Consider the following 24,232-nt stretch of genomic DNA (forward strand, 5'->3'; position numbering starts at 1 on the left):
ATGGGTGGTGGCGTTCATGGAACCAAGGAAGGCCAGAGTGTCTGAGAATATAGAGGAGATGGAGGATGAGACAGAGGGGCTGAGCTGACACAGCTGGATTTTACTGTTGGTGTCAAGAGATGCTGCCCAAAGTGTTAAGCAGGAGGAGGACTTAAATTGATCTGGGTTTGTTTGTTTTTGTTTTCTGCTTGTTTTTTGAGATAGGGTTTCTCTGTGTAGCTCTGGCTGTCCTGGAACTCGCTCTGTAGACCAGGCTGGCCTCGAACTCACAGAGATCCACCTGCCTCTGCCTCTCAAGTGCTGGGATTAAAGGTGTGCACCATTAATGCCCAGTTGATCTGGTTTTTAAAAGCTCCTTTTGCTGTTGTGTGTAGTTTGGGTAGTGTGTGTGTGTACGTGTGTGTACGTGTGTGTGTGTGTTGGGAATTGACTCTTGGCAAAATGCTTGCTGCACAAGCATGAAGACCTGAGTTCAGATCCCCAGCACCCACATGAGAAGAGGTGTGTGGTGAAGTTCCTGTAACTCCAGTGCTGTAGAAGGAACTGACTGCAGTGATGCACTCTGAGTTGGCAGGATAGAAAGGCAGGGGAAACTGGGGACACTGGAGGGAAAAGAGCCCCTCCCGTGGGAATCTGGTTGAAGCCTCTTGTCAACAGAGAAGGAGGAATTCCAGGACAGTAGCATCTGTTTCAGACCTTCCTCCCTTCCCAGCTATAAGCCTGCAGTTTTCTAGGTCTCTTACCAGACATGCCTCTTCTGGGGCAGGGTTATGCCCTATGTCTGCTGTGTAATCCCAGTGGCTTCTGATTCTCCTTAGCAGGTCATGATTTCATCCAAAGCATCTCTGGAGCCATTCTAGAGTTTTACTTATCAAAAGAGAAAAAAAGCGGGGGGGGGGGAGATTTCCTAGCAACCATTTGGCGTGTAACTTGAAAGCCACAAAAATGGTACACATGGCCAATGCTAAACAAACAAATCTTGATTCTGCCTTGAGGGCCTCATGCCCACACCTGGGTATGTCTTACTTTCTGAGCTCATCTCTTTCTCCTAACAACCCTTGTTAGGGTGCTTAAAAGTCTTTATTAAAATGACTTAATAAAATCTTCAATTCTGTTTCACACTGAGTAGTTCTGAAATTATTTTCTGTGTCAAAGCTACAAACCCTTGCCTGGCCTAAGTCAAGCATCCTAAAAGATTAAGGCAGTCCTCAGGCTGCTGAGGTGAGAGTGTGGAGCTGGGTCTGTCTCCTTACTGCTGTCTTAAAAAACAAAATCAGGTGGAGAACAACAGAGGACAACACCTGATGCTGACCTGTGACCTCTGTGCAGATGTACCTGCACACATACGAGCACATACAAACATCTAAACACAAACACACTAAATATAGCAGACCTGAGCTGCCGCTGAAATCACAGACTCTGGGCTGCACTTTTGCTGATGAGATGGAGGGGCACTGGCTCTGAGGCCTGACAACAGCATGATCCCGGGACCGGGTGGCCGAGGGCGAGGACCTACTCTTGCAGGTCATCCTGGGTGTATGCGAACACACACAAAAGTAAGTTGTCAGATAAATGCAAACTAAAATAAAAACAAAAACAAGTAAAGCTTACTTAGTCCGTATCCTTAATAAGCCCACAACGCCAGATATGCGGTTGTTTTTAGGGGCCCACTGGACCCCTTGCTGTTGAAAGGGTAGGTGTGGAGCAGAGAGAGCAGCTGGCTGGAAATTTAATGTCTTGAACTCTAGTGCCAGCTCTAGCTTTGTTTTGGGGACTCAGTGTCCCCAGGCAATCATTGGAAATAGCATGACTTCTTCCTAGATGATCTGACTGAAGAGTAAGCAGCATGCTTGTGGAGGAGCACTCAGCTGTGGCAGTGAGCACTCAGCTAAGGCAGTGAGCACACAGCTAGGGCAGTGAGCACTCTGCTAGGGCAGTGAGCACTCAGCTAGGGCAGTGAGTACTCAGCTAGGGCAGTGAGCACTCAGCTAGGGCAGTGAGCACTCAGTTAGGGCAGTGAGCACTCTGCTAAGGCAGTGAGCACTCAGCTAGGGCAGTGAGCACTCAGCTAGGGCCAGTGAGCACTCAGTACAGGCCAGTGAGCACTCAGCTAGGGCAGTGAGCACTCAGCACAGGTCAGTGAGCACTCAGCTGTGGCAGTGAGCATTCAGCTAGGGCAGTGAGCACTCAGCTAGGGCAGTGAGCACTCAGCACAGGGCAGTGAGCACTCAGCTAGGGCAGTGAGCACTCAGCTAGGGCAGTGAGCACTCAGCACAGGGCAGTGAGCACTCAGCTAGGGCAGTGAGCACTCAGCTAGGGCAGTGAGTACTCAGCTAGGGCAGTGAGCACTCAGCTAGGGCAGTGAGTACTCAGCTAGGGCAGTGAGCACTCAGCTAGGGCAGTGAGCACTCAGCACAGGGCAGTGAGCACTCAGCTAGGGCAGTGAGCACTCAGCACAGGGCAGTGAGCACTCAGCACAGGGCAGTGAGCACTCAGCTAGGGCAGTGAGCACTCAGCACAGGGCAGTGAGCACTCAGCTAGGGCAGTGAGCACTCAGCTAGGGCAGTGAGCACTCAGCACAGGGCAGTGAGCACTCAGCTAGGGCAGTGAGTACTCAGCTAGGGCAGTGAGCACTCAGCACAGGGCAGTGAGCACTCAGCTAGGGCAGTGAGCACTCTGCTAAGGCAGTGAGCACTCAGCTAGGGCAATGAGCACTCTGCTAAGGCAGTGAGCACTCAGCTAGGGCAGTGAGCACTCAGCACAGGGCAGTGAGCACTCAGCTAGGGCAGTGAGCACTCAGCACAGGGCAGTGAGCACTCAGCTAGGGCAGTGAGCACTCAGCACAGGGCAGTGAGCACTCAGCTAGGGCAGTGAGCACTCAGCTAGGGCAGTGAGCACTCAGCTAGGGCAGTGAGCACTCTGCTAAGGCAGTGAGCACTCAGCTAGGGCAATGAGCACTCTGCTAAGGCAGTGAGCACTCAGCTAGGGCAGTGAGCACTCTGCTAAGGCAGTGAGCACTCAGCTAGGGCAGTGAGCACTCCGCTAGGGCAGTGAGCACTCAGCACAGGGCAGTGAGCACTCAGCTGTGGCAGTGAGCACTCAGCACAGGGCAGTGAGCACTCAGCACAGGGGAGTGAGCACTCTGCTAGGGCAGTGAGCACTCAGCACAGGGCAGCGAGCACTCTGCTAAGGCAGTGAGCACTCAGTACAGGCCAGTGAGCACTCAGCTAGGGCAGTGAGCACTCAGCTAGGGCAGTGAGCACTCTGCTAAGGCAGTGAGCACTCAGCTAGGGCAATGAGCACTCTGCTAAGGCAGTGAGCACTCAGCTGTGGCAGTGAGCACTCTGCTAAGGCAGTGAGCACTCAGCTAGGGCAGTGAGCACTCAGCTATGGCAGTGAGCACTCAGCACAGGGCAGTGAGTACTCAGCTGTGGCAGTGAGCACTCAGCACAGGGCAGTAAGCACTCAGCACAGGGCAGTGAGCACTCTGCTAGGGCAGTGAGCACTCTGCTAGGGCAGTGAGCACTCAGCTAGGGCAGTGAGCACTCAGCTATGGCAGTGAGCACTCAGCTAGGGCAGTGAGCACTCAGCTAGGGCAGTGAGCACTCAGCTATGGCAGTGAGCACTCAGCACAGGGCAGTGAGTACTCAGCTGTGGCAGTAAGCACTCTGCTAAGGCAGTGAGCATTCAGTTAGGGCAGTGAGCACTCAGTTAGGGCAGTGAGCACACAGCTAGGGCAGTGAGCACTCTGCTAGGGCAGTGAGCACTCAGCTAGGGCAGTGAGCACTCAGCTAGGGCAGTGAGCACTCAGCTGTGGCAGTGAGCACTCAGCTAGGGCAGTGAGCACTCAGCTGTGGCAGTGAGCACTCAGCTAGGGCAGTGAGCACTCAGCTAGGGCAGTGAGCACTCAGCTGTGGCAGTGAGCACTCAGCTAGGGCAGTGAGCACACAGCTAGGGCAGTGAGCACTCTGCTAAGGCAGTGAGCACTCAGCTAGGGCAGTGAGCACTCAGCTATGGCAGTGAGCACTCAGCACAGGGCAGTGAGCACTCAGCTGTGGCAGTGAGCACTCTGCTAAGGCAGTGAGCACTCAGCTAGGGCAGTGAGCACTCAGCTAGGGCCAGTGAGCACTCAGTACAGGCCAGTGAGCACTCAGCTAGGGCAGTGAGCACTCAGCACAGGGCAGTGAGCACTCAGCTGTGGCAGTGAGCACTCTGCTAAGGCAGTGAGCACTCAGCTAGGGCAGTGAGCACTCAGCACAGGGCAGTGAGCACTCAGCTAGGGCAGTGAGCACTCAGCACAGGGCAGCGAGCACTCTGCTAAGGCAGTGAGCACTCAGTACAGGCCAGTGAGCACTCAGCTAGGGCAGTGAGCACTCAGCACAGGGCAGTGAGCACTCAGCACAGGGCAGTGAGCATTCAGCACAGGCCAGTGAGCACTCAGCTAGGGCCAGTGAACACTCAGCACAGGGCCAGTGAGCACTCAGCTGTGGCAGTGAGCACTCAGCTGTGGCAGTGAGCACTCAGTACAGGCCAGTGAGCACTCTGCTAAGGCAGTGAGCACTCAGCTAGGGCAGTGAGCACTCAGCTAGGGCCAGTGAGCACTCAGTACAGGCCAGTGAGCACTCAGCTAGGGCAGTGAGCACTCAGCACAGGTCAGTGAGCACTCAGCTGTGGCAGTGAGCATTCAGCTAGGGCAGTGAGCACTCAGCTAGGGCAGTGAGTACTCAGCTAGGGCAGTGAGCACTCAGCTAGGGCAGTGAGCACTCAGTTAGGGCAGTGAGCACTCTGCTAAGGCAGTGAGCACTCAGCTAGGGCAGTGAGCACTCAGCTAGGGCCAGTGAGCACTCAGTACAGGCCAGTGAGCACTCAGCTAGGGCAGTGAGCACTCAGCACAGGTCAGTGAGCACTCAGCTGTGGCAGTGAGCATTCAGCTAGGGCAGTGAGCACTCAGCTAGGGCAGTGAGCACTCAGCACAGGGCAGTGAGTACTCAGCTAGGGCAGTGAGCACTCAGCTAGGGCAGTGAGTACTCAGCTAGGGCAGTGAGCACTCAGCTAGGGCAGTGAGCACTCAGCACAGGGCAGTGAGCACTCAGCACAGGGCAGTGAGCACTCAGCTAGGGCAGTGAGCACTCAGCACAGGGCAGTGAGCACTCAGCTAGGGCAGTGAGCACTCAGCTAGGGCAGTGAGCACTCAGCACAGGGCAGTGAGCACTCAGCTAGGGCAGTGAGTACTCAGCTAGGGCAGTGAGCACTCAGCACAGGGCAGTGAGCACTCAGCTAGGGCAGTGAGCACTCTGCTAAGGCAGTGAGCACTCAGCTAGGGCAATGAGCACTCTGCTAAGGCAGTGAGCACTCAGCTAGGGCAGTGAGCACTCAGCACAGGGCAGTGAGCACTCAGCTAGGGCAGTGAGCACTCAGCACAGGGCAGTGAGCACTCAGCTAGGGCAGTGAGCACTCAGCACAGGGCAGTGAGCACTCAGCTAGGGCAGTGAGCACTCAGCTAGGGCAGTGAGCACTCAGCTAGGGCAGTGAGCACTCTGCTAGGGCAGTGAGCACTCAGCTAGGGCAGTGAGCACTCCGCTAGGGCAGTGAGCACTCAGCACAGGGCAGTGAGCACTCAGCTGTGGCAGTGAGCACTCAGCACAGGGCAGTGAGCACTCAGCACAGGGGAGTGAGCACTCTGCTAGGGCAGTGAGCACTCAGCACAGGGCAGCGAGCACTCTGCTAAGGCAGTGAGCACTCAGTACAGGCCAGTGAGCACTCAGCTAGGGCAGTGAGCACTCAGCTAGGGCAGTGAGCACTCTGCTAAGGCAGTGAGCACTCAGCTGTGGCAGTGAGCACTCAGCTAGGGCAGTGAGCACTCAGCACAGGGCAGTGAGCACTCAGCTAGGGCAGTGAGCACTCTGCTAAGGCAGTGAGCACTCAGCTAGGGCAGTGAGCACTCAGCTAGGGCAGTGAGCACTCAGCACAGGGCAGTGAGCACTCAACTGTGGCAGTGAGCACTCAGCACAGGGCAGTAAGCACTCTGCTAAGGCAGTGAGCATTCAGTTAGGGCAGTGAGCACTCAGCTGTGGCAGTGAGCACTCAGCACAGGGCAGTAAGCACTCTGCTAAGGCAGTGAGCACTCAGTTAGGGCAGTGAGCACTCAGCTGTGGCAGTGAGCACTCAGCTATGGCAGTGTGCACTCAGCACAGGGCAGTGAGCACTCAGCTGTGGCAGTGAGCACTCAGCACAGGGCAGTAAGCACTCAGCACAGGGCAGTGAGCACTCTGCTAGGGCAGTGAGCACTCTGCTAGGGCAGTGAGCACTCAGCTAGGGCAGTGAGCACTCAGCTATGGCAGTGAGCACTCAGCTAGGGCAGTGAGCACTCAGCTAAGGCAGTGAGCACTCAGCTAGGGCAGTGAGCACTCAGCTAGGGCAGTGAGCACTCTGCTAGGGCAGTGAGCACTCTGCTAGGGCAGTGAGCACTCAGCTAGGGCAGTGAGCACTCAGCTAAGGCAGTGAGCACTCAGCTAGGGCAGTGAGCACTCAGCTAGGGCAGTGAGCACTCAGCTATGGCAGTGAGCACTCAGCTAGGGCAGTGAGTACTCAGCTGTGGCAGTGAGCACTCAGTTAGGGCAGTGAGCACACAGCTAGGGCAGTGAGCACTCTGCTAGGGCAGTGAGCACTCAGCTAGGGCAGTGAGCACTCAGCTATGGCAGTGAGCACTCAGCACAGGGCAGTGAGCACTCAGCTGTGGCAGTGAGCACTCTGCTAAGGCAGTGAGCACTCAGCTAGGGCAGTGAGCACTCAGCTAGGGCAGTGAGCACTCAGCTATGGCAGTGAGCACTCAGCTAGGGCAGTGAGTACTCAGCTGTGGCAGTGAGCACTCAGTTAGGGCAGTGAGCACACAGCTAGGGCAGTGAGCACTCTGCTAGGGCAGTGAGCACTCAGCTAGGGCAGTGAGCACTCAGCTATGGCAGTGAGCACTCAGCACAGGGCAGTGAGCACTCAGCTGTGGCAGTGAGCACTCTGCTAAGGCAGTGAGCACTCAGCTAGGGCAGTGAGCACTCAGCTGTGGCAGTGAGCACTCTGCTAAGGCAGTGAGCACTCAGCTGTGGCAGTGAGCACTCAGCTAGGGCAGTGAGCACTCAGCTAGGGCAGTGAGCACTCAGCTGTGGCAGTGAGCACTCTGCTAAGGCAGTGAGCACTCAGCTAGGGCAGTGAGCACTCAGCTAGGGCCAGTGAGCACTCAGTACAGGCCAGTGAGCACTCAGCTAGGGCAGTGAGCACTCAGCACAGGGCAGTGAGCACTCAGCTGTGGCAGTGAGCACTCTGCTAAGGCAGTGAGCACTCAGCTAGGGCAGTGAGCACTCAGCACAGGGCAGTGAGCACTCAGCTAGGGCAGTGAGCACTCAGCACAGGGCAGCGAGCACTCTGCTAAGGCAGTGAGCACTCAGTACAGGCCAGTGAGCACTCAGCTAGGGCAGTGAGCACTCAGCACAGGGCAGTGAGCACTCAGCACAGGGCAGTGAGCATTCAGCACAGGCCAGTGAGCACTCAGCTAGGGCCAGTGAACACTCAGCACAGGGCCAGTGAGCACTCAGCTGTGGCAGTGAGCACTCAGCTGTGGCAGTGAGCACTCAGCCAGGGCAGTGAGCACTCAGTACAGGGCAGTGAGCACTCAGCTAGGGCCAGTGAGCACTCAGCTAGGGCCAGTGAACATTCAGCACAGGGCCAGTGAGCACTCAGTACAGGGCAGTGAGCACTCAGCTGTGGCAGTGAGCACTCAGCTAGGCCAGTGAGCACTCAGCTAAGCCCATGAGGACTCAGCAGAGAATCAGAGAGCACCTGGAAGATGTTTGGTTAATGGTGAGGGATTTGGGGACAAATGGGTAGCAGATAGAATTGAATGAGGCTCGCTGCCTTTGCTGTGTGAATTCTAATCCTTCCTGGGCCTCAATTTCTGTCTCTATAATTAGGTATCCATGATTTTGTCTCATTGCCACAGTCTCTATGCCTGTGAGTGCTGAGAGGAGCAGAGGTAAGTCGATGTCTTTCCCTGAAGGATCAGTTGGACCAGTGTTTTGGTCTGGGGATGCTTCCCGAGGCCTTGCAGCTTGGGTTGGGATGTCTTAAAGGATACTATCGCCCTCTTATGGCCACAGCTGACTCAACAGCTGGACTCTAGCTCCCCTCCAGGAGGGGAGAAAGTGTAACTGGCTCCTGGGTGACTGTGTCATTGACTTCCTGGCAGGGTTGGCTTTCTTGATAAATGTAGTTGTGAGCATTGGTTAGGATAAGAAATGATGACCCTCTGGAGATTTATAAACAATTGGCCAGGTGAGTCTTTAGGAGAGAGGACCAGATTTAGTTTAATTTTCTTTAGGGTCCCCATTCAAGTGGAGAACTATGTTGCTGACTCTGTGAGGTTGAAATTCAATGTGCTGAGGTAGCAGGGCATAGTGGTGCATGTTTTTAATCCCAGCAGAGGCAGGCAGCTCTCTGTGAGTTCAAGGCCAGCTTTGCTTACCTGCAAGTTTAGGCTAGTTGGGGCTACAAAGAGCGACTTTGTCTCAAAATAAACAAACAGAAGACAGAGACAAATTCAGCGAGTTTCAAACCTGGCAGAACCAGGAGAAAGGGGAGTAGTGAACGGTGGGGAAAAGGGTCCAGGGAAATGTCTCCGTTAAATAGGAGGCTCAGATAAAGCCACAGGAGACATAGGGCCTATCTTCCCATCATTACTGAACAGCATCCAAGAGCTCTCAGTCTGTGTAAGTATAAACACAGATCTGTGTTGTGTGCACACATGGCCTCCCTACCAAATGCACTTGCCTTGCCACATGTGGCTGGATTTTATAACAGCCATCTCTCAAAAGAAACACTCTCACTCACTCAGAAGAGGTCCTTACTAAAGCACAGTGAGAGTCACGGGGGCAATAGGCAAGGACCCAAACCAGCACCTATGGGGCAGCTCTGATATAGAATACAAAGTGTACCAGGAATAGTATTCAAAGGGTTCTACCTTCCGCACACATGATGATTTCTGTAAATCCTGCCTCCAGTCCTGGTCTTTAGCCTATAAAATACTAGATTAGAGTGGTTTAGAGTTAGATGGAAAAACTCAAGGCCCATTTCTCAATCTCTAGACTTGGCCAACAATAAATAGAATGATGTATATGGGATAGTTTGAGCAAAAACTCATAATACTACAGTTTGGCATGATGGTTCACACCTGTAATCCCAGCACGTGGGAGGTGGTGGTGGAGAATAAGGAGTTCAAGGACATCCTGGGTTACACAGCCAGTTTGAGATCATCCTGAGCTACAGGAGACCCTGCAGACAACAACAACAACAAATTAAACCTAGGGCTGGAGAGATGGTTCAGTGGTTAAGAGCACTGCTTGCATTTCAGAGGACCTAGTGTTGATTCCCAGCATCCACATGTCCTTCAAAAAACTTATGTAGCTACAGTTTTGGGGGAATCTGACACACTTTTTTGGCCTCTGTGGCCACTAGATACTCAAGTAGTGCAAAAACATACATACAGGCAAAACTCTTATACACATAAAACAACAAACCAATCAGAATCGAAAACAACCACCAGCCACCAACAAAAACATAACCTATTCAAACTTGTGTGTCCCACCCAGCTTTTGGGAGGAGGGGGCAGGAAGATCAGTTCAGCAGGGTTATCTGCGACTACACAGAGTTTGAGGCCAGCCATGCCACACACACGGCACGTTTCTCAAAAACAAAAACAAACCCAGCATTCCAACACCAAACCAAATCAACATCATACTCCGTGACAACGTGAGAATTCATTATTCCACAGGCGCTTCCTTGCCAATAGTAAATATGGCATCTCGGCGCCCTCCTCTCTCCCTCAGTTTAATAGTTGCCAATAGTCAACATGGCCGCCACACCATGCATTCCTATTGGTTGCTGCTCTGGAGGTGGGCGGGAGATTTTGCGTTGAGAGTAGAGCTACGCCGGCGTAACTCATTGGCGCCAAGATGGCGATGGAAATGAGGCTTCCAAAGGCTCGCAAACCTCTCAGTGAGAGCCTGGGCCGCGACTCTAAGAAACATTTGGTGGTACCGGGGGATACGATCACCACGGATACAGGATTCATGCGGTACGTGAGGATTTGGGGGGGCCCAAGACCTCAGGAGGCGGCTGCATAGCTCTCTGCACGTGGCCTATTGCCCCGGAACCCAGGCCTCCTGTCCTCTTGTATCTAAGTTACCGAAGTATCTGGGGCACATCCTAGCATCCACATTAGCCTCCTCCTTTCCGAGCCTTGTGCTTCTGACTCCCTTAATCTTGGGTGACCCTGTCTCAGCCCGAGTCCCTTCTTTGACCTATGGTACCTGAAACTTTTGGGTCCTCAGCCAGAAACAAGTTTTGGAGCCTTCGTTGGGAGGGAGAAATGGGGAGGGCTGGAAGCAGGACCTTCCTTACAGCACTCTGAAGGGACAGTGGGCATTGCTGGCTTGGTCACCTCCCTCAGTGTCTCCTCAGCGAGAAGCCCTGTTTTGAAGCAGTGATTTGGGGTGGGGGTGGGTTTAAGCCAACATACCGTGCTAGTATGCACCCAAGTGTGCAAACTTAACTTGAAGGCAGGCATCTTATGGCAGTTTGGGCAGGCTGTGGAGCCGGACAGCTGCCGTCGTTATTGTTAATGATATTGCTAAGGTCGGAATCCTCACCCTAAAGACAGCGGTGGCAACAGTAATCGGTAAGGTAGTGAGGGTTATGTGAACTGAAGAGTAGAACAGAAAAGCAAAGTCCACCATCGTGTTACCACCAAAGGTGATTCTGTGTTCCATAGCCAGGCTCTCCCTCTTGCGTTGCTCTGTCTCTGTCACTCTGAGACAGGGTCTCACTATAATAACACTGGCTGTTCTGACCACTGTGTAGACCACTCTGGCCTGAAGCTCAGATCCCCCTGCTTCTGGCTCCCAAGTTCTGGGCTCAAAGATGTGGTTACCACACCAGGTTCTTTCATTTTTTGGTATGAATGAGGTTAAAGCGTTTATAGCATTGCCTCCAAGCTTAAGGTTATGGGATGGTAGAACCCTTAGGATTCATTTCTTCGTACTTTCAACATAGCCTTTGTGGTCGGGGTACATGAGTGCAAACCTGTGCCCTGGTAGAGTTTACACTCTAGCAAGGAGACTTAAGCAGGCATGGCCATCAGAAAACTATAACTGCAGTGGCTGTGGGCCAGCAGGGTTGGAGGAGCAGCTGAGGCAGCAGTGGGGAGGGCTCCTGTGTTGTCTGGGATACTGGAGGTAGGTTGTTGGAAAGTGGCATCTGAGCTGACCTCTTTAGGATGAAAGAGATGGTCCATGTGGCTCTCTGAGGAGCCTGCATCGGGCTCAGGGTAGGAGGAGCCTATTATGTTCTTCCAGATGGAAGAGGTCACCTCCAGTGTAACGTGGCTTCCTTTCTTTGTGGTCTCGTCCTTCAACAGGGGCCATGGGACATACATGGGGGAAGAGAAGCTCATTGCGTCTGTGGCCGGCTCGGTGGAGAGGGTGAACAAGCTGATCTGTGTGAAAGCCTTGAAAACCAGGTAAGGACAGAGGTGTGGATCTCTTTCTTGGAGCATCTGGGCTGTACGCAGGTCTCTTCATCTCCCCACAAGCCACAGTCTGTCCTGTTAAAGGCCTGCTATGTTGAATTCAGCTGTTTTTCATAGCTAGCTTCAGCTGCCAACTTGACACAAATCTAGAGTTACCTGGTAAGCAGGAGCCTAAACTGAAGAATTGACACTATCAGATTAGCCTGTGGGCATGTTTTATGGGAGAGTCCAGTCTGTCCCTGGGTAGGTGGGCCTGGGGTGTGTAAGAAGGCTGGTTGAGGGCTGGGTATCACTGCACAGCGTTTGTAATCCCAGCACTTGGGGAGGCAGAGGCAGGCAACTCTCTGTGAGTCCCAGGACAGCTAGGGCCATTCTGAGAGACCCTGTCTAAGAGATGGGAGTGGGAGCAAGGATATGGACATACTGGCTGAGCTTGAGCCTGAACCTGGGAAGCAAGCCAGCGAGCAGTGTTCCTCCATGGGCTCTGCTTCTGTTCTGCCCTCCAGGTTCCGGCTTTGGCATTCCCTGATGATGGAGTGTTACCTGTAAGCCAGGTAAACCCTCTCCTTCCCGGATTGCTTTTGGTTGTAGTGTTGATCACAGCAATAGGGAGCAAACTAGCACACCATGAAAGGTAGCGAGAGCTTCGGAGGTTCCCTCATGTCACTCGACCCCTCTGCAGAGTGGAGAAAATAGCCGTCTCAGGATTTTCATTAGAACTCAGTGACATGCTGCATGTAGAGTACTTAACACAGGGCCAAGTACCTGAGAGCAGCCCATAAAAGTTAGTCCAGAAGGGAAGCCAGTATGTCTGGAACCGAGTGGTCAAAGAAGAGACCAGGGGCTGAGCTGGGCAGGTGGTCACCCTGCCCGGCAGTGATGGTGAGTGTTTGGGCCTCATATTGTGTGACCTGGGAAGCCCTCGGAAGAGACTGGACAGAAGAAAGCTGTGACCTGGCCTCCATCTTAATCAGCTTGCTGTAGCTGCTGTGGGGACATTGAAGGAGACAGGGAGCTAGACTAGGGAACTGTACTTACCTAACAAAATAACGAAGTTACGGCAGCTCACAAGGATAGCAGCACAGCACTGGGGAGCAGCGGCTAGATCCTCTATGTACTTTGTTTTTGTGTACTGAGTGTCTTTACGTGAAAGGATGTTGGACTTTGGGGTTTTCTCTCTGTAGGAACGTTGCTCACTTGTAGTAACTGATGTGTTAAGGATAGTTAACAGAGGGGAGGCGGGTGGCAAGCACACTGACCTGGGGGTGAATGGAGAGAACAGTTCGCTCTGGAAAAGGGGAAGCAGCTGCAGGCAGTCTTCACTTTGGATTTGTTGCTTTTAGAAGTGTCCGTGATGCTTCTAATCCCAGCACTCAAGGAGGCAGAAGCGAGCAGATCTCTGAGTTTGAGGCCAGCCTGGTCTACAGTGTGAGTTCCAGGACAGGCTCCAATGCTACATAGATAAAGCCTGTCTTGAAAAACAAAACAAACAAAAAAAACAGAAGAAGTGCTTATGAGCCAGTTGTGCGGCTATTGATATTGGATAGCTACGTGACCCCACCCCCTAGGAGCTGGGAGTGTGGATGTGTCCCAGCCTTTCACCATTAACACTCAGTGAGGGAGCTGTGAGTGGAGAGAGACCAGTCTAATGCCTGGGCTTTCGCAAAGAACACTTGCCCCTTGGGATCAGGGTGAGGGACTAGCAAATTGCCGGCTCCAAGCAGGCAGCAGGGAGATGGCACTTCTAGCCCCCATGGATGGTGACCTGTTTCAGTCTCCTTTCTCCCCCAATGCCCTATTCACAGGCAAGTACTCCATGTTTTTAACTTGTCACATAATCAAAGTTAGGACTGCAATCTAAAGCAATGGTTTGCAATGAGCAATTTCTTTCTTTTTTTTTTTAAAGACTTATTTTTTAATTATGTATACAGGGTTCTTCCTGCGTGTATCTCTTCAGGCCAGAAGAGGGCGCCAGATCTCATTACAGATGGTTGTGAGCCGTCATGTGGTTGCTGGGAATTGAACTCAGGACCTCTGGAAGAGCAGACAATGCTCTTAACCTCTGAGCCATCTCTCCAGCCACAGTGAGCAGTTTCTTTAAGGATAGCTAATGAAGCATACACAGAGCAATTCGGAAGGCCCCAGGTCTAAACACTGGTTATACCTGTTTACCAGATATGCTTAACGAAGCCCTGACTGTTGACTCAGTCTCAGACAGTGCTTGGTCTGGTCAGCCTGCTGGCTCCTGGGTAACCTTTTGCTTTCTCTTGCAGGTACAATGGAGAAGTAGGAGACATTGTAGTGGGGAGAATCACAGAGGTAAAGTCGCTCTTCACAGAGTGAAGCAGGCTGGTGGCTCAGGGATGGGACCGCCATTCTGTGAAATGCTGAGTGAAAACAGTGCCCCTGAGATGCTGCCCTACGTTTTCCTTACAGGTTCAACAGAAGAGGTGGAAGGTGGAAACAAATTCTAGGCTGGATTCCGTCTTGCTCCTCTCGTCCATGAACCTGCCTGGCGGGGAGCTGGTAAGTGCTTGCCTGCCTGGCACTGTCCAGGTAGCTGTCGGGCTCTTGCTCCACCACAGAGCTCTCTGCTCACACTGTTGCTGTTCGTCACAGAGTCGGCTACTGAAGGGGAACATAGGCTTTTCTCCTGGCCTCGCAACATAGGCAGCAACTAGTGTGTGGTAAAACCAGAAACACGTGTGGAGTGCACTCCCTAGACAGAGCTAGGGAGAGAGAGTCCTGAACCTTGGTGCTGATTACCTGTCTTGGTGCATTGGCATTGCACAGCGAAGATGTTCATGAAGGAATCACCTCAGCTTCCTTTCTTTTATTTTTTTGCGGGGACAGAAGGTTAGGGTTGAGGCAGAGTTTCTCTGTGTAGTCCTGACTATCTTGAAACTTACTCTGTAGACCAGGCTGGCCTGGAACTCACAGAGATCCGCCTGCCTCTGCCTTTCTAGTGCTGAGATTAAAGGCGTGTGCCACTAAGCCCCATTTGTGCTTAGTTTTCAATAACTTGAATGACACTTGGTTATCCCAGTGACAGCTTTTCGTCCATATCATGTTCAGTTCTGTCATTTCAGAGAGGCTTCCTGAACTGGGTCCTATGGAGAGTCCAGAATAAAGAAGGCACAACTGAGTCCCTTGGAGAGCTTCTAGATGAGTGGAGGGTGGGAGATAACTGAACCATGTGGTGGCAGGAGAATGAAGAAACATGGGGAGTCGTTGTTCACAGGAGGGTCCTGTGAGGTTGGGGATGCTGAGGTGACGGGAGGATACATGCGCAGACATGGCCTGATGAAAGTGTGGTGGGTGAGCGGGGGACCAGGCTCAGTGAGCTGGAGAGAGTCTGGGTGTTAGTTCAGGAGGGGTCCCTCCTGGGAGAGCTAGCATCATCTCCCTTGTTCTTTGGCGGCTCAAGAGGTCTTGTCACAGTCCTTCACGTTAGGACACCGTGGTGGGCGTCACAGGTCTCAAGCAAAAGGCCTCAGTGGAAAGAGCGCTTCCTGAGAGTGAGGCTTGTGTCATGTGCTCGTTTTCCTGTGTGTTTCAGAGGAGAAGATCTGCAGAGGATGAGCTGGCCATGAGAGGCTTCTTACAGGAAGGAGACCTCATCAGTGTATCCTGCCCTATAGGGCTGCAAGCATGACCAAAGGTCTGAGTTCTGGGTCAGGTGTCCAGGGCCCCGTGGCAGCTTTGCTCTTTCTCCTTAGCTCAGAACAATACCCTGGGTGTAAGCTAGACAGACATAATTGTCTTTCCTTTGTTTTTAAGAAGGATAGTTCAAGCTGGCTTGGAACTCACTGTATATCCCAGGCTAGCCTCAAACATGGTATTGCTGTCTCTGCTTCCTGAATATTGAGATTTTAGGCATAGGCCATCATTGCTGGCTTAGCTCCAAATTTCCTTTTTTATCTTAAAAAAATATTTTATTACATTTATTTACTTATGTATGCGATCAAATCACTGCTATTCTGTGTATGTGGGGGTCAGAGGACAACTTGCAGGAGTTGATTCTCCTTTTTTTTTCCAGGTGGGTCTGGGGGTGGAACTCAGATTGTCAGGCTGGATGCCAAGTATCTTTACCTGCTAAGCCATCTCTCCAGCCCTCAAGTTTTCTAAACAATATGAACATTTAGCCCAGAGAATAGAAAAGATTGTATCAAGATATTCTTGCCCAACCAAGGGGAGAGGTGAGGTCATAGTGATGTCCCCTGGGGTCATGTAAGATAAGCAAGGTGGCCTCTTGGGGATGGAAGGGCAAGTTGGATGCAGGCAGTGACACAAGAGTGGGTTGTCGCCAAGGCTACTGTTGTTCCTTCATCACCTGGGCAGGCGGAGGTCCAGGCAGTGTTCTCGGATGGAGCTGTTTCTCTGCACACAAGGAGCCTGAAATATGGAAAGGTAAGTCAGGCTTGGGAGGCTTTCAAGTCTGAATCCCCATAGCTCCTTGGCATGACTGACCTAAAGACCTGGTGGTTAGCTGGGTCTGGTGTTGGGGGCCTGTAATCCTAGCCCCCTGGAAGCTGAAGTAGAATTACAAACTGGACTCCATAGTGAGATAACCTCTCTGTACAACCCCCATCTTAAAACAACAAAAAGCAACAACACAGAACCCAGTTGGTTAGGACTGATGGCTGCTGGCTGTGCTGACAGAGCCTGGTGGGAGAGGGAGTTTCTGCTACCTGTGGCAGGGCAAAGGGTGATTGATGTCCTAAGTCCTTTTTCTCCTGACGAGCCTGTTCTGGTAGATCCCCCACCCCCTCGGATTGGGGCTGTGAGGCTCTGCTCCCTCTGGGAGATGCTAAGCCTGGTATTGAAAGGCTGGCTGCATGTCTGCAGAACTATGTCCACATGGTGGGTATTACTGTTGGCGAAGATGGATTTTTCATCTGAGCCTCTAAATGAAATTTGCCTGCTTCTGTGAGGTTCCATTATTGAGGTCATTTATTTTAAAGACAACATGCTTCCTAGGACACATTAGGGTGTAGTTATTTCTTGGCTTTTTATTTCTGAGAGCAACAAAAGAGCTGTGTCCTTTAATGAAATGGCAGCTGTCACCATGTTCTTGAACATGTACTTGAAAGAGGAGGAGGTGTTGTGTGTGCTGACCTCCACAGCCTGTTACTGTAAACACTTCGTGGTATGTGGACCTAGAGCTAACCAGGCTTGGGTTTGCCAACCCAGTGAACCACCTCTCATGGGTGGCATGGGAATTTGAGGTTAAGATCTGAACTAGGGTCATGGAATGGACCTGTTATGTGGCCAGCGGGAGGTTCCTCATTGGCTCTGCACACCTGCTCTGGGTTAGAAGGCAAAGGGAAGTGACACAGTATTGATGGCCACTTTCTTTTAATTAAAATGTGCATGCCACCAAGCGGTGGTGGCACACGCCTTTAATCCCAGCAGAGGCAGGCAGACCTCTATGAGTTCCAGGACAAACTCTAAAGCAACAGAGAAACTCTTGTCTCAAAAAACCGAAGCAACAACAAAATAATAATAATAATAATAATAAAAGTGCATGCTATGGTATATGTGTGGAGGTCAGAGGACATCTTGTTGGTTATCTCCTACTGTGTGGGTCCTGGGGATTGAACTCAGCTTGTCATGCTTGGCAGCAGGCGCCTTTACCATCATCTCACCAACCTGACTGCCACCGTCTCTGGAATGTATAGCCAGGGGCCAGAAATGTGTTCTGCAAAGTGCATGCTCCATGTGCACTGGGTGACAGGAAGGACAATGATGGGGTGTGTTGGGATGTTATTCTCTAACCTACTTTGCATTCATCTCACTGATTGTTTCTTGCTCTTTTTTGTGGGGGAATGGAGTCTTACTAGGAAGCTCAGGTAGCCTGGCATTAGTGAGCCTCTTACCTCAGCCTCTCAGATGCTATGCTTCACTACCTGGCTTCAGATCCATTTCCTTTTGATGCTACAGTTGTTGTTTTGTTTGTTTGTTTTGCCCTAAGACAGGGTTTCTCTGTGTAGCCCTGGTTGTCCTTGCTGTGTAGACCAGGATGGCTTCAAACTCACAGAGATCCACCTGTCTCTGTCTCCCAAGTGCTGGGATTAAAGACGTGTGCTATCATGTCTGTCTTATGGTCTGTCTCTCTAGCTAGGTCAGGGAGTTTTAGTCCAGGTCTCTCCTTCCCTGGTGAAAAGACAGAAGACTCATTTCCATGACTTGCCGTGTGGTGCTTCAGTGATTCTGGGTAACAATGGTTTCATCTGGATCTACCCTACACCCGAGCACAAAGATGAGGATGCTGGAGGCTTCATTGCAAACCTGGAGGTGAGTGAACATCATTGCAGCTGTTGGTTGAGAGTATTTGTGGCAGGTAGAATCTGGTGTGTGTGTGAGAGAGAGACAGAGAGACGGGTGTGTGTGGGGGGGGAGAGATTATGTGCTGTGATACATGTAGAGGTCAGAGGGCAAGCTTCTGTTGATCCTTGCCTTTCTCTTCCTTGTTTGAGACAGTCTCTGCTAACTGGTCTATGAGCTTCTGAAGATTTTCTGATTGGTATGGTAGGGTTACAGACTTTTGTGCTCTGTCCAGCTTTTATGGGATTTTAAGGGGTCTGTCTGCCGGGCCCTGCTGTGCCTTTGTGTCAATAGTCTTGTGCTCATAACATCTAGGATGTTCTGATGTTGATGGAAGTTTCCTGCTTTGGAGCCGCTAGGTCTTAAATATCCAGCGTCGCTTCCCAAATTAGCACACAGAGGCTTAAATTACTTATAAATGCTCAACCAGTAGCTCAGGCTTATTATTAACTAGCTTTACATTTTAAATTAAACCCATATTCCTTATTTATCCTTTGCCGTGTGGCGGTACCTTTTCTAATTCTTTTTTTTTATTCCAAGACAGGGTTTCTCTGTAGTTTTGGAGCCTGTCCTGGAACTAGCTCTTGTAGCCCAGGCTGGCCTTGAACTCACAGAGATCCTGCCTCTGCCTCCCAAGTGCTGGGATTAAAGGCGTGCGCCACCACCGCCCAGTGTGGTGGTACCTTTTCTTAGTACAGTATGCCCGTCTTGCTCTCGGCATCTTCCTGGCATCTCCTAACTCTGCTCTTCCCTTTCCATCATCTTTAATTTGGTTGCTCCACCTATACTTCCTGCCTGGCTACTGGCCAATCAGCATTTTAGTAAACAAATCTGAGTGTACAAGAGGATTATTCCATAGCATTCTGAGAACTGCAGTGTTAGGTGATTTTATCATTGTAGAGCATTGCAAGTATACTCCAAAGACGCTGCAGCACTGAAGTGGTGGGGGAGGCCACTGTATCTGTGGGAGCTGCTGATGCCTGAATGCTGCTTGTGGTTCACTCGCCATCTGGACTGCGGACATTTCTGTGCTTCGAATGAGTCTAATGTAGAGAGTATTTGTGGGCACCTGATTGTCTTCTCTTCCCTGAAGAGATGACTTTGGTGGTGACGGTGGCAAAGTTGCAGGGTAATACCAGAGAGCCACTGAAGAAGCAACAGAGGGTGTGTGTGTGTGTCTCAGGTGGTAAAGTACTTACCTTGTAAGCATGAGGACCTGAGTTCAAACCCCAGAAGCCATGTAAAAATTTCAGAGGTGTTGGTGTACATGTAATCCCAGTGCTGTGGGGTGGGGTGGGGCTAAGAAGCAGGCAGATCCCTGGGGCTTGCCTGCCTGCCTGCCAGCCAGTGTACAAAAATATTATCCCAACAGGGTGGCATGGAGTTCCATGGTGGAAACAAATGTGATTTCTCTGTTCTCTGGCTTCTGGGACTATTTGCTTATTTGGATCCTATTTGTATTTCTTTTCCCTTCCCCTTTGTGTCCCTGTGTAGCCGGTAGCCCTTAGCGATCGAGAGGTGATCTCCCGGCTTCGGAACTGCGTAGTCTTGCTGGTAACTCAGAGAATGATGCTGTATGACACCAGCATCCTGTACTGCTACGAGGCCTCCCTTACACATCAGGTACTCCAGCCAGACTCCCTTCCTGTGTGTGAGCTGCTCCTCTGTTTCTTCAGCATTCAACTTTCCTTCCCTTACCCTGTGGCAGGAACTAGCCAGGTACAACCTTAATGAGTTCCTGCCATGGTCCCTGAGATACTTCCAGTATTGCTATGGATCTGGTGTAGGATGGGTTTGTAGGTAAGATTTTTTTACAATAGCTTTCCATATTTCATCTTGCCTGTTCCAAAAGTCAACCATATTCTTGATGGTCTTTTTTTTTTTTTTGATTTATTTATTAAGTATACAGTGGTCTGCCTGCATATGTCCCTGCGGGCCAGAAAAGGGCAGCATATTTCATTGCAGATGGTTGTGAGCCACCATGTGGGTGCTGGGAATTGAACTCAGGACCTTTGGAAGTGCAGCCAGTGCTCTTAACCTCTGAGCCATCTCTCCAGCTCCTATTCTTGATGTTTTTTCAAGTCAATAGAAAGACTTTTTTCTTGACTTAAATAAAAAAAAAAAATTACACATATGGGTGTTTTGCCTGCATGTGTGTATGTCTGCACCACATGCATGCCTAGTGCCTGCAGAGGCCAGAAGAGAGCACCCTGGAACTCAAGTTACTGTCAACTGCCATGTGGGTGCTGGGAATTGACTCAGAATTTTCTGAAAGAACAGCAAGTGCTCTTAACCACTGAGGTAACTCTCCAGCCCTTCTGCCATCTTCTGATGAGTGACTGAACAGGGCACCTTGCTGGCTTGCTCAGCTCTGCTGGAGAGCAGGCTACATCAGTGTATGATAGCCAGGTTCCCTTACCTCGTTTAGTTGATTTGATGTTCTGCTTATGGTCATTTCTGAATGAACACATACTTTTTTCTGTTGTTTTTTTTTTTTTTTCAGATCAAAGATATCTTAAAGCCAGAAGTAATGGAGGAGATCATGCTAGAGACGCGCCAGAGGCTTTTGGAACAGGAGGGATAAGGACAGGTGCTGATGGATGGGACTGTGCGCCTCTCGGCGCAGCCTCTGGAAGGGAAGAGTCTGCTGTGTGATGGCTCTTGCCCTACATGTGGCCCAGGGAGGATCTGACAAAGACATTACTCACCTGCAGCGGCGCAGCAGAGCCGGGCCTCTTCTCTCCTGTTCTGCCACAAAGCCAGGGTGGAAGTGAATGGTGACTTTGGATGCTCGGGTCCCTTTCAGAGCAAAGTGTTCCGCCTGATGATGTATCTTGGAGTAAATTGGAGAATCCATGTCTTCCAGTCACACCACACACACTCCATGAAAACATGGTGGGCTAGGGAGATAGCTCAGGTGGAGCATTTTCCTAACATGTCCCAGCCCTACCCTACCCCAGAAAAAAGAAAACCAAAGAGAAAGAGAAAGAGATGCAGTGCCAGTGAGAGTGGTCTGTGTGACAGCCACTCCACCTCTAATGCCCAAGTGTGGTTGGAGACGAGGAGGTAGAGTTAGGCCAGCAGTCAGTCAGAACAAAATGAACCCCCAGCCTTTGTTGGAATCTGATTCCCACTGCGTCCTCTGGTGACAGGTTCAAGGGATCTGCATCCTCTACCAGGGCTTCCTACCCCTTGTATGTGAGCTGTTCCTGTTTTTCTAGCATCTCGGCTCCTTCAACATGTCCACCAACAGGAACTGGCCTGGAGGCCTTTCAAAGTGCCTGCGATATTCCCTGAGATATTGGCAGTTTTCTCCGTAGTGCCTGCCCTGCCTGAGGGTGGTTTGCAAGAAGCTGAGCCATTGCCAATAACTGAGAGAATGAGTGTTCTGGGCCCACAGTGTTTTTTTATGCTCTAACAAAAATGGAGTTGTGAAAAGCCAAGCCATTATTTCCTTGTGTAATTGATGTGGTGATGTATTAACTTTGGAATAATTTGAAGTTAAAAGAAACAAGATATAAGTTCTCAATATACAGCTCCAGTTCCTATGCTTTGTTTATCTTATGACTTGCTTAAAAATGGTTACCATGGTCCAGCATGCTATTACAGGCAGGCCTGCAATTCCATATGGAGGCAGAGGCAGGAGTTGAGGCCAACCTGGGCTACACAGTGAGACTATCTCACTGCACAAAACCAAAAATGGTCCCGATTTACATTTTTTCAATTAACATTCCCCCAACACTTACTTTTTGTGTATAAACTTATTTTTATGTGTGTGTGTGTGAATGCATACTTGTGGAAGTCAGGACCACTTGTAAGAGTTAATTCTCTCCTACCAGGTAGGTTCCAGGGATCAAACAGGTTTTGGCAGCAGGCACCCTTTTCTGAGCTATTAAACTGGCCCAAAACATTTATTTTTGCCAGAGTTAGGGATGGAACCTAGGGCCTAGTCTGTACTACTGGGCAAGAACAGTTCTGAGCAATGGCTTCTTTGGCTGCTGGGTTTGGTGGTGAACACCTGTCATCCTAGCACTCTTGAAGCAGAAGCAGGTTGATCTCTTGAGTTCAAGGCCAGCCTAGTCTACACAGCCAAGGCTATATTGAGACCCCATCTCAAAAAACCAAACCAAAACAACGACAAATTCTTTGGGCATTTCATAACCGTATGCAGTGTGTTTTGATAATATCCTTCCAGCCCCCAACCTGGACCCTTCAAGAGGCCTCCCTCCCAACTTCATTTCTCTCTCTCCTCTCTTTGGAGATAGGCTATTTCTGTATAACCCTGGGTGTCCTGGAACTTACTGTGGTGACCAAGCTGGTCTCAACCTCACAGAGATGCACCTGCCTTGCCCCCTCCCCCCGCCTTTTTTAATTTTAAATGCCCTACGGTATCTAGTTAATGTTGCCCATCTGCCCAGGGTGCAGTCTGTCCTGGTGGCAGAAGCTTGACGTGGCTGGTCACATGGTGTCCACAGGCAGATGAGTGCTGGTGTGGACTCACCATCTCCATTACATCCAGACCGAACTCAAGGCAGTGAAATGCTGCTGTCCACCGTTAGGGAGGTTCTTCCACAGAGCTTCCAGAGGTCTGTTTCCATGGTGATCTAAATCCTATCAAGTTTACAATCAAGCCGGGCGGTGGTGGTGCACGCCTTTAATCCCAGCACTTGGGAGGCAGAGGCAGGCGGATCTCTGTGAGTTCGAGACCAGCCTGGTCTACCAAGGGAGTTCCAGGACAGGCTCCAAAACCACAGAGAAACCCTGTCCCGAAAAACCAAAAAAAAAAAAAAAAGTTTACAATCAAGATTAACCATTACATGGTGTCAGTCAGTAAACAACTGTTTCTGAGGTGGTCATAGGTAACAACTTAATTTTACCCTATGGTACCAGTTTTTTCCTGTACTGCTACTTCAGGTGGGCTTACCTGACCCAGGTGGTTCACCTTTTTTCCCCATTATTTTTTGAGGCATGTTTTTTTTCTGTATTGCCCTGGCTGTCCTGGCATTAGTTCTGTAGACCAGTCTGGCCTCAGATTCACAGAAATCCACCTGCTCCCAAGGGCTGGGATTAAAGGCTAGCACCACCACTGCTTGGCAGTTGTTCACCTCTTAGGGAATGAGAATAAGGGCCTAAGTCCCACTCAAGCTTAGCTGTCCTTCCCTGTTTCTCCCAAGCTGCTGGGCATGCTTTTTCAGTGCCTGCTTCTGGGCAGCTCACTCAGTAGAGATGTCCAAAAGCATCTTCAGCTGGGTATGTGCTTTCCACCACTATGTCCACCAGAGGGCGCCCTCAGTAAGTGTACCGGTTCAGTGGGATAAGAAAAAGCCGAAGTTTTGTTACGAAGCTTTGCTTTGTGAAAGTAAGAACAAAATTTGATTGAGTTGAACCACTTTTAATGAAAATCTTTGAGAAATGCAGAATACATCAAACATTGGCTGTCCCTTCTTACTGGGTTCTGCATTCTGTAGTTTGACCCCTTCAAGGTTTACTAGTGTTAAAAGCAGTGCATCTTGCTTGTTTCTCCATGGAGCCTCCTACGTAGTCAGCTGTATCAAGATGAAGCTGAGTAGCTTCCCTGCCAGTAGCTGTCAGAAACTCACCAACATGGATGGTGAGCTCAAGCTTTGTGCTTTCTAGAAGTACATGGCCACAGAAGTAGCTACTGATGCTCTGGGTGAAGAGAGGAGGGTCAGAATCAGTGACGGGAACAACAAACAAGGTTTTCCCATGAGGCAAGGTGTGCTGACCCCTGGCAGAGTGTGCCTGTTGTGTAGGGTAAGGGGCTTTCCTGTTAGAGACCAAGGAGGACTGGAGGGAGGAAGTGCTTGTCTGTTCATGGGTAACAACTTGAGTGCTCTCAATTTGGTTACTGTAAGAAAAAAGAGAAAGATATTCATGGACTGACTGGCTATATCTGTGCTGCTGGAACCCAAAAGTGCTAGCAGAATCTGAAAGCTTTTTAGTCTCAAAAGAAGATGTCCACTGTTGTCAGGAAGCCCTTGAAGGAAAGCCCAGGATGAAAGCACTCAGACTCAGCATCTTGTTCCACCACTGTTCTGTAGCATAAGTGTTGATATATTGCTCTGAAGAAACAGCACACTAAAGAAACAAGGGGGCTGCAGAAAATGCTAAACTTCTGGCCAACAGAATGAAGAAAACCAACAAAAACCCCAGCAACAAATTGTCAGATGTAGGCTGTCTTGCTGGGAGCTTCTGAGTCTAGTCAAAAATAACTGTTTAAGAGTAACAAATTATCAAAAAAAGTGGTGCATCTCTAGGGAGAAAATTACGGATGAAGCTTGGAGCTCCTCTGAAAGAAAAATGCAAGTACAA

General features: G+C 50.6%; 1 protein-coding gene across 1 annotated transcript; it reads left to right on the forward strand.

Annotated features, from left to right (window-relative positions):
• The first annotated feature begins 9,965 nt into the window (after nt 1-9,965).
• Nucleotides 9,966-23,325, forward strand: Exosc2 (exosome component 2). The gene is made up of 9 exons (XM_075985779.1): nt 9,966-10,120; nt 11,462-11,563; nt 13,846-13,891; nt 14,009-14,098; nt 15,132-15,197; nt 15,914-15,982; nt 17,693-17,869; nt 19,394-19,522; nt 20,403-23,325. The coding sequence occupies exons 1-9, from the start codon at nt 9,999-10,001 to the stop codon at nt 20,481-20,483; spliced, it is 882 nt and encodes a 293-aa protein (XP_075841894.1). The 5' UTR covers nt 9,966-9,998; the 3' UTR covers nt 20,484-23,325.
• Nucleotides 23,326-24,232: the final 907 nt, after the last annotated feature.

The sequence above is a fragment of the Microtus pennsylvanicus genome, chromosome 9 (genome assembly GCF_037038515.1).
Source record: "Microtus pennsylvanicus isolate mMicPen1 chromosome 9, mMicPen1.hap1, whole genome shotgun sequence".
NCBI classification, from domain to species: Eukaryota; Metazoa; Chordata; class Mammalia; order Rodentia; family Cricetidae; genus Microtus; species Microtus pennsylvanicus.

What these genes read in the sequence shown, in the direction of transcription:
- Exosc2 (XM_075985779.1), top strand. Translation starts at nt 9,999, where the DNA reads ATGGCGATGGAAATGAGGCTTCCAAAGGCTCGCAAACCTCTCAGTGAG. An exon ending in GTGAAAGCCTTGAAAACCAG is followed by an intron (nt 11,564 to 13,845) that starts GTAAGGACAGAG and finishes TTTCTCTTGCAG; the next exon opens with GTACAATGGAGAAGTAGGAG. An exon ending in GGAGCCTGAAATATGGAAAG is followed by an intron (nt 15,983 to 17,692) that starts GTAAGTCAGGCT and finishes CTGTCTCTCTAG; the next exon opens with CTAGGTCAGGGAGTTTTAGT.